This window comes from Drosophila grimshawi, unplaced genomic scaffold, assembly GCF_018153295.1.
Source record: "Drosophila grimshawi isolate 15287-2541.00 unplaced genomic scaffold, ASM1815329v1 contig_1369, whole genome shotgun sequence".
Taxonomy (NCBI): domain Eukaryota; kingdom Metazoa; phylum Arthropoda; class Insecta; order Diptera; family Drosophilidae; genus Drosophila; species Drosophila grimshawi.
This window is the reverse complement of record NW_025062891.1, coordinates 2,341,740-2,351,871: the sequence shown is the minus strand read 5'-3', so window position 1 is coordinate 2,351,871 and position 10,132 is coordinate 2,341,740. Positions and strand designations below refer to the sequence as shown.

General features: G+C 38.4%; 1 protein-coding gene across 1 annotated transcript; it reads right to left on the bottom strand.

Annotated features, from left to right (window-relative positions):
* Nucleotides 1-334: 334 nt before the first annotated feature.
* LOC6561043 (zinc carboxypeptidase) lies at nucleotides 335-2,055 on the bottom strand. Its single transcript, XM_001987117.3, has 4 exons — nucleotides 1,782-2,055; nucleotides 1,590-1,726; nucleotides 751-1,523; nucleotides 335-663 (listed from the first exon to the last, which is right to left on the bottom strand). The coding sequence occupies exons 1-4, from the start codon at nucleotides 1,944-1,946 to the stop codon at nucleotides 467-469; spliced, it is 1,272 nt and encodes a 423-aa protein (XP_001987153.1). The 5' UTR covers nucleotides 1,947-2,055; the 3' UTR covers nucleotides 335-466.
* Between the last annotated feature and the right edge of the window lie 8,077 nt (nucleotides 2,056-10,132).

Below are 10,132 nucleotides of genomic sequence, written 5' to 3'. Positions count from 1 at the left end.
TAAAATAGTTTTAATTCAGTTTTTTGCTTATGTTAGCAGCTTATTGTATTATGTTTAAATGACCTTAACATTTCCAAGACTTTGGTGCTCTGTTAACCTTGTTACCAGTTCATGCAAAGCTATTAGTCAGCACTCAAAAGCAGTGAAAGCTAAATATGCAGGAGCAAGCAGTGCAAAATTACCATAAAAGTTTAGCTGAGAAATAAACCGGAATTACAACTGCTTGCCACGCTGAGTGCAAGCAGTACATTTCACGCTCGCAACTCGCATTGGAAGCAGTATAGTCACAGCTTGCAGTTCAGGCCAAGCAGTGCAAAAAATAACACATACGCCGTATAGTTAAATTTGGAATGCTCATCATATTAATATATATGTATGTATTTGTTTATTAATTATAAGTAAATTCAAATGCTGCATTTTGTTGACAACACTTGACAGCATCAACCGTCAATCCACTTGACCGATTTCAATCGAAAATGCCTTCATCGGCTGCTTTGTCAACGAGCGATTTAAGCCCCTCGGTGACCTCGACGCCTACTTCCGTAATTTGATTGGATGGCAAAAAGAAACCGAATGTGCCCTTATCACGCAGCTCCACCGTGCAGGTGAATGGAATATTCTTAACACCATACGCCCAGTCCTTGGCAGCCCCCGATACAGGATCTGCAAAAGGTCAATGACATTTTAAATGCGACTCAATTTACGCAACAAGCAGCATTAAAAGAGAATAACAATAACAATAATACTTACAGTTCAACAAGCCGCTGGCGCCATAGGTAAATTCAGAGCCATATGCATCCTCGGCACCATCCGCAAAGGCGGCAGCAATGCGCATCATTTGATCGTAATTGGGCGGGAATTCGGTAGTCGAATGACCGTACGGCAGCAGGACATACTGGCCGTAGGCATGGAAGGCCATGTACGAACGAATGTATCCATCGTCGAAGGAGCTAACGAAATCCTGTAGAGCGAGTATTTCGCGCTCGGTGTTTGGCTCATCGCCGCCAAACCAATGATCACACGGATCTTCAATATTCCAGCCAGCGCCGCTCCAATGGAAATCGAAATTGCGATTCATGTCGATGCCATAGCAAGGACCCGTTGCGTTCGCATAGCCATTGGGACGGCGATTCTTGCGCCACAGTCGCTCCACCTCGTGCGTGTAGACAAAGCCATCTGGATTGACCATGGGCACCACGATCCAGTCGTACTCCTCGGACAAGCGCTGCATACCAGCATTGTCCGAGTTAATCAGCTGATTGAGAATGTAGGTGACTGTGGCGGATGATATCCATTCCATGGCATGAATGTTGCCCTCAATGAAAATGGCCTTGTTGCCCTCACGCTTCGAGAGTCGCACGCTCTTGATGGGGCGACCCTCGTATGAGTGACCTATGACCTTACACTCGAGAAAATCATGAGCGTCGCACTGCTCATCGACCCAGTCGTAGATTTTGTCCAACGGATGATATGTTTCCCAGTCCATATCCGCATCCTCATCATATGCCGAACTGTCTAGTAACCTAAACCAAAGTTAATTGAAAAGTAAAAAATGTTTTTTTTTCATATCATCATGCACTTCGCCTTACTCCTGTAAGTCCTCAACGATTATCTTGTAGTCCACCTCCAAATCTTCCAGTATTCTTTCAAAGGCATGCTGGAATAACGGACCCACAATAACATCATAGCTGCGATTTGGTCCTTGAATATCATGCAGTATATGAATCTAAAAGTAGCAAAATAAAATTTAGATACAATCCGATTCTGCTCGCAGTACCTACTTCTATGGTATGATGAACTTTTTTAAACTCCACCAGCTGCTCGTCATCCTCGATAAATGTCCTGTAGACTTTGAAGTGGTCGTAGCGGGCGGGCAATGGTTTCCTGGCTGCGGCGTTGGCCAACGCTGCCAAGGATAACAGGGCTAAGGCTATCAACACTTTCATACTTTCTGCTCCTTTGTTCGCCTATTTGTTTTATGTGTTGAACGTTGTTGAACCAACGTTCTCTGTACTATGTGCACTCTGGCCATGCACTGTCTTTTATATGGAGCACTTGGCTCTCGTGTCGATTAGCTGTTAAGTGCATACTTCGAGTGTCGCAGACGGAAAGTGCAGCAGGAAAAAAGTCAGACGATGATGTGTTATCTAATAAGTTATTGATAGGGCAAACTTTTGATCAATCATCTGTCATTCTTGTGTATTACGAGTCAGTGAGTGGGCGCGTGTGTGTGTGTGTGTAGGGGTGCGTGTGGGTGTGCCAGTCACACTTAACGTGTGCTTATCTCAATTCAGCACTTAACCTACCACAAAGTAGCAGACAACGTGTCAACAAAGTTATTTCGACTGCTCGTGTAATGCTAATTGCATATAACTGAGTTTAGATAAGAGAAAATTATTTGTTATGAATAGTTTTGATTTCTCAGTTAATCAACACAATTTACGCATGTTAAAAATAATGAAAAACTATTGTTTATGAATAGATTTGATATTTCAGCTCCTCAGCACAATTTACACAGTTAAATAAAATTACTGCTTTTATCTTTTATTGAAAAGAGAGTTTTAAGCTGCCTAATATGTTGATGATTTCAAACAAAGACGCATTCTACGACGCATATTTACAAAAGTAATTGATAAGATATGCTTCTGACTTTGTAGCACTTGCCACTGAAGAAACACTTGGTGGCAAATACGGCTGCACTTGACAAAGAAAAACAGGAAATGTGCACACAATTGAAGGGCATTTGTGGCGGATGCGGCATCTTGCAACGAGTGGAGGCAACTTTGCAAATGCCTCTTAATTGTCTGCTTTCAACAATCAAGTTTGAATTGTTTAAATATTGATTACATAACATTTAACTTGTGGCCGTAATGCAATTATCAATTATCAAAATACCAAATACAAATACGAGACGAGTTTGCGGACATTTCAGGAATTCAATTGAGTATGCAAATGCATTTAATTAAGGGCTAAACAATAGATTAGCGGGCATTACTATTATATTAGGCAATTACAAGCTTAATTCAAATGAAATTGACATTTTAATTGAAAGTAGTCACTTAAAGTCTTTTCGGCATGTGAATAATTTATAAGGTAACAGCGGTCGCTTAACATAAGCGCTTAATAACAGGCAGCCAGAGCCGCAAAACAGGTGGCACAGTTTAACAGAGGGCTGCTCAGAGCGAGAGAGTGAGAGTTGAGAGCGGCGGAAGAGAGCAGAGATTAACAGCGAGAGAGAGAGAGAGAGAGAGCGAGTATAACAGAGATAAATGAATAAAAATGTTAGACTGTTGACTTATTGTTGATGGCAAAGCGCTGATTGCAAATTGAAAATTGTATCAAGATTTTATATGGCCAGATAGCGCTCTACGCTACAATGTCCTATAAAAACCTGTCTACAAATTTAGCGCTAGACTTTTATGTGTAATTAAGCAGCGCAATGATTACACAAATGAGATTCGAGGCATTTGTTAATTAAAAGCAAGCAACAAATATGCCATGCCCACCCACACACACCCACGCACCCCTGACCCATGACCCCTGACATGGCCAGAAAACACGTGCTAAATAAATACGAAAAGTTGTTAACAGCAGCAGCAGCAGACTGTCTTTCCCTCCCCGCCGAGAAGTGAGGAGTGTGTCGTAAATTTACACGCGATTTTCTCTTCTTTTTTTTATACCCCTACATAAATCAAGAAATTGAGGACTGAGTTAAAGCAGGCTTCCTTTGTTTATTATCTGCTCGTTCTCGTAAGTTGATGTGTCGTAAAAGCGCTGTTAATTAGCTTTCTCGAGCAATGAAATGCGGTTTCCTCTACATGCATTTCACAATATTCAACTTAAAATTTTTGCTCAATTTATTACGCATACGCTATGTTGGCTATGCTGGCTGGCTGACTGGCTGACTGGCTGGCTGTCCAGGACATGCACACATACAGTACATGCGTGTGGATGGCATAAAGTTTGTAGTCGTCGCATAAATTGACTTTCTTGTTTGGCTTTGGCTCAACGACGCATTCAGGTGCCAGGAATAGCTAAACGTGTCTCAGCCAACTCAAATACTTGGGGTCGTCTGCTGCTGCGAGTGGTTGAGATGTTTGTACTGCCGGCTTTGCCTTGCCACAAAGGCAAATATTTACAGCTGGCGGCTGGCGGCTGCCTGCTGTGCTTGGGCGCAACAGCCAAACTTTGTGGCCCTCGTGTGCATAGTTTCTGAGGCCTCCGGCATATACATATATGTGCGAACACTAAGATCGTATATACCCCAGACCGTGGGGCGCCCCACGGGTGCGACATATAGCGTGTGTTGAGGACAACCAGCAGTGAGTCGGAAATATTCATAAAAAGCGCACGCAACAACAAAAACACAGCAGCAGCAGCAGCAGCATCAGCTGGGACAAAAAATAGTTTGTCTTTTAGCGCATTTATGAAATGTGCACCAAAATACATGTGTGTGTGTGTGTGTGTGGGTGTCTGTCTAGTGTTGTCAACACATAATAACTTTCACTTCGGTTGCTCTCTAAGCGGCTTAAAAAAACTGTTGAGCTGACGCAACTGAGTCAAACTGGCAACTGCCAAATATTTGTTCAGATAATGAAAGTAATACAATTTGTATGGGTGTGTGTGTTTATGTATGTATGTATATGCTAGTTGAGAGTTGAACAATGTGGGGTGTGTGGCATCATCAGTTAACAGTTTGTTACCAACTTTTGATTTTACTGTCAATTCACTTAGCAGCGGTAATTGACCCGAATGCCTCCTTGACTCGTTTGTCTCCTTGTCTCCTGAGTTGCTTGCCTTGCCAGCTACTTGCCATTAAATCAATACAGCCAAATTCAATTTGCTAACACACACGTGCCTCGAACACATAGACACACACACACACACACACACACGCATAAACAATGGCAAATATGAAAAAGGCACGTTTCAGTGTTTTTGGACTTTGTTTTTGCATGTCATGTGCCGCCAACTTTGAACTCTGCACAGTTCCGCTTCCTTTTTTGTCTTTGGATTTGATGGTATTTTATTCCCGACTGTCGTCGTTAAAGTATAGTAGTAGAAACTACGTGACTATCATCAAACATTTACTATTTGCAATAAATGTCAGTAGCTTCAGCCGAATAAATATAATAACCATAACAATCAAATGAATGCCAACTGAGGCACTTCTCCCTGCACTTCGCTAGTCTCATAAAAAAAGTTATGCCATTTCTATTAATAAAAGCGTAATGATATTACCTGGAATTGGAATTTGAGTGTCGAGTTATCTATTGGGAAGTGGGAGGTTGTATAGTATAGCAAAGGATATATATTTATTTGGTAATTTACGTGTGTGAATATAAGCTGCACTTGCTAAAAAGCTAATCGTTCTAATACACAATTGATTAATAATAAGCTTCCATTCAATGACATAATTGATTCTATAGAAAACAATTAATATTTGTGATACAAATTAAATAAATAAATTATGCATTTTGTGCAGTAATCTGCTAAAATTGTTAAAATAGTAAATATATTTTCCGATCTCACTCTTTTGCACTCTCTCCCTTCTTTTAACAATTTTTGCATATTTTCTGATTTCCCCAACAGTTGCATTAAAGTTATATGTTAATGCTCCCAGCTTTATTATTATTATCCTATTTTTTTTTTTTCATTTTTATTTTCTATTTTTTTATTATTTTATTATTATTTTATTTTCTAATACATGTCATACTATTTTTAAAACGGGTAAATAATGAAGCAATTATGAATCAAAAACAATAAACAACTTCCTGTCATAGAATCTCCATTTCCCTAGTACTCTAAAGGTATATTGTAGTCGAATTCAATCGACTACAGCATTCTTACTTTTACTTCGTGGACAGTTGGACAACATTAAATAAATAAACAAATAAATAATAAAATGTGCTAAAGCAAGAAACAAAGTCGCAAAGAAAACAAACTTATTCAAATACTATTTTTCTTTTATTTACATAGAAGCTTTTCCGCCTTCAAAATGTACAAGCATATTTACATAAATATATGTTTTCGAATTTTGTTATATATCCTTCTGATATGCAGAAATATAAAAATAACATTGTTATCTCAGTTGAAGCTGCTGCGATTTTCAAAAGATTCATTGTTGCACCGGATGAGTACTTAACTATCTCTTAGTCTCCATAAAAGCTTTCAGCAATTAAAATTACTCCAAGCAGTTTTGCGTTCACAGGATTAAATTTCATTTTCAGAGAACAGAGAAAGATTTTAGTATTCCATTGCACAAATGATTGGTTGGATATACATCTCCATGTGTATTTTATTTGCTCAAGCCACTCACATTTCCAATTAGCTCTTTATTGCATTGATGATGCTCAAGTGTTTGAGTATCGCATTCAACGAACATCATTCGGACGAATCCAATTATGCAAATCAATTTGTAATTTTATGACAGTGTCTGAAATATATAAAAGTGCTTTAATATGCACAAATCGATTTGAGTGGCAAGCATAACATAGTTAGTTTAACAAATCCCACAAAATGGCCAGATATCGCTGCCGTTCAGACGAATCCAGATTTCTGCATGCTGCATTGTTTCAGTGCAATCGTCTGTGGCTAATCTGACGCTATTTGCTCTGCCGTTGCCTATCTGCATGGGTGGTGCTCTCTGTTCCTGCCCCTGTCTGGCTGTCCCCGTCTGTGTGCCTCTGTGCCTCTGTGCTTTCAGACAGGCCCATAATTTAGGTAGCTTCACAGCCAAGGCTAAGTGCTTTCAGTGTTTGGGCTGTGATTGCCAATGCTGCGTTGGCTTTGTCTCCATCTCTAACTTCTACTCTCCTGCCTGGGCCATTGTGCTTGGCAAGATTTATGCTCGGCAGTTCGCACTTTCACATGCTGTTGCCCCATCGAGGTGGTTTTTAAAATGCCGCACAACGTATCTTTCCCGTTGTGTGCAATTTCTATTCATTCCATTTTACTTCTCACTGCCATTCGAAAGTCTGTTTGGAATTCATATATATTGAAATTAACGCATGGCCATAAAAACTGCCATCAATTCAATTTTAATACTTTATAGAATACGAGTATATGTGTATATATAATTATGTATATTTCACAAATGTGACTGAAATTGATTTGATCATTAACCTTATGATTCTCTGATACCAGAAGTATACGAGCATATGAGTATGGCGAATTGTCCCTCATGCTGGTCACTTTTTGTCGACAGAGACTTGAATCTTGAAAATTACACTCGTCTGTGTCCGCTTAAAACTGGGTTAAAATCCAGGTAATTTGGACACTGGGCAGCAGGGAAATCGACAGTATGTTAAATTGCAAATCGATAAAACCACTTATCTATCCCAATTTTAAAGCTAGAATCATAAAAAACGATATGAAATTAAGAAAATCGTCTTAAAAACCAGAAAGAGTTTGTAGATACACGAAAAAAAAAAATTAAAATTAGAAGAGTCTCTTTTCCTATATTTCAGAAATGTCTTCTATTATCAAGAAATACATTTCTAAAAGGCGGTAAAGTAGAATCACCAAAATTGAATGATAAAGAAAATAAATTGTTTGCCAAATGCGACCAGCAGAATATTTCACAGTCGTCTACGCCTTTACTGCAACATTCACATTTATTTTATTTTATTTACATGTTATCTTTATTTACATGTTTTCAACATAGCATTTGCTTGTAAAATAATTTTATTATTTCAAATAAAAATATGTTGATAATATTTTTGGAAAATATATTGAAATAATTTGCATATTTTCTTTTGGTTTATTTGAAGCATTGTTTTGCTTTTTATGCAGTTGCATGAAGTGCAATTAGTAAAATAAGTTCAGCAGGGCAAGTTTGTGTCCTTGTTGAGTTTATTGAATGGCGTAAAACTCAATTATCACATATTCAGAATAAGTGCACTTTAACTGTGAAATTTGCGAAAACGATAAGATGCGAGAGTCGGAGCAAACACAAAAGGATAGGAAAGTTGATTCTTCTTCTTCGACATGTTCTCTCTGTTGCGGTTTATGTTGGCCAAATGTTAATTAAAAAGTCCAGATGTATGCCTGGCCACCTGGCCACCTGGCAATCTGGCAAACTGGCTGACTGGCAGCCTGCCTAAAGACACTGAGCATTGCCATTATGGGCCATTCTATTTTACTTGCCTGACCGTTTCCCATTTTAGATAACTAAGTTCAAGTCTGTGCTTATGCCGCTGACCGGCTTATTGTGCTTAAAAGGGCCAAGAGCCACCAGCAATCAAAAAGCCGGCATACGAGTAAAACAACAGATAGTTCATATTTCTGAAAATTACCCACATTGGTAAAACTGAGCTCACACAAGCAGAGAAGTCAAGGCAGTAACACTGCTCAAGACGAAAGTGCCCAACTAAGCGATGCTCTGCATCCAGAACTTTTATGTATTATTTTTCTTTTCTAATTCGGGGAACTCAATATTAGTTGTCACACTCATGTGAAGTTGTTAATTGGTGAAGGTCTGACGCAATAATTATTTTTCAAATAGGATTAATTTCAAAATACTGAATAAAATATTGAAATTAGGTGCATTGGAAAATAAATATTATTGTCATGTTGTAGGCAGTGCTGAAAGCCCTAAAAATATTTGTCGCATACAAAAAAGGTTTAGTGACTTTTAGGTCTTGGAAGACATGCGAGAAAGCGAAAAAATAAAGCCAGACCGCCTTCGGCAATAAAAGGTTAATTACTTTATGCAAACACGTACACACATAAGGTAAACATATTTTTTCTGCGTATGGTATCCGAGAACTTGAATTTTTGCATGCCTATGGTCTGGAATGTTTCTTTGTGCTTGTGACAACCAATTTTAAAAATTCTCTTTTCCTTTTCTTGGTGGTAACAGGGTATAAAAACTGACAGCACAAAAACTATTCTAATTAAATTGTTCATACGTTGAAATACCCTGTCGTAGTCTGATGGAATTTGTTAAAAGTTTGCAACATGGTTTTAAATTTAAAATATGGTAAAGTACATAATCTGAATGCTGAAAGAGCGACAAAGAGATATTTCTAAAAGAAATCATTAATTATTTATTCCTTTCCAATAAAGAAGTTTGAATCAAAGTCAATAATATTATATGTTAGATTGTTTCAATTTAATGAGCCTCTTCCTCAGGGTTTCTTCGACTTAAATTCCATGATAACTATCAAATATTCTCAAAATTTCCAAAGTAGTTACGTCTATGAACATCACTTGACTGGCCACTCGAAAACAGGGTATATGCAGCACATATATATCATGCTCACACATAAGCCAACGTTCTATATATATTTTTTTCCCATCATATTTTTTGTCAGTTCTGTTTTCAATTGCTGTGGTGCTTGTGCACACCTATACACACGAGTGCACACACATATACACATTCTAGTAGACGGTTTGTAAGCAAACACATACACTCTTAATTACACTGCACATTTGCACTTCAAGTGCAGGGCAACCCAGCTTGACAGTTGCTGATGGGTGGACATGGCAGTCTAACGTTCATGCCACGTTGCACAAACACAAAAAGACCACAAGCAAAGTGTGCACAACATGCCATCCTCATCCTTATTCAAATCCTTGAGCCAAAACCTTGAATTGTCATTGCGAGTATTACAGAATTGCCAATTTTTGATATCTATATATATATATATGTGCATGATTCCATTCGGCATAGCTTAAAGTAAGCTGGCAGTCACAACTGTTGCAGCCAAGAAAAAAAAAGAAGAAAATAACCAATTTGTTTGTCCGCGTGGCTTAATGCTCGCACCTGCGACTCGCTTTAAATTCATTTGCCTCTTTATTTATTTATTTTTTTTTTCCTAAAGTTATTTTTTTAGCTATCATCCGCCACTTGTCCGGCTGCGGGCTGCTGGCTGCTGGCTGCTGGCTGCGCGCATTTTTCTTAATATTCAACGTTTTATTTTGATGAGCATTCATTTATTTTCATTGCCCTCCCTCGTGTGCCCTGTGTATTACTTAAATGAATTTAAGTAGCAAATTTGAAATTCAGTATTAAAGCAGCTGCTAAACTTAACTAACTTAATTCTGTGCATACTTTTGTTGAATTAACTAAATGCGGCCTGTAAGCTGAAGTTCAGCCAATTAACAACAACAGCTTGCTGATAGCTTA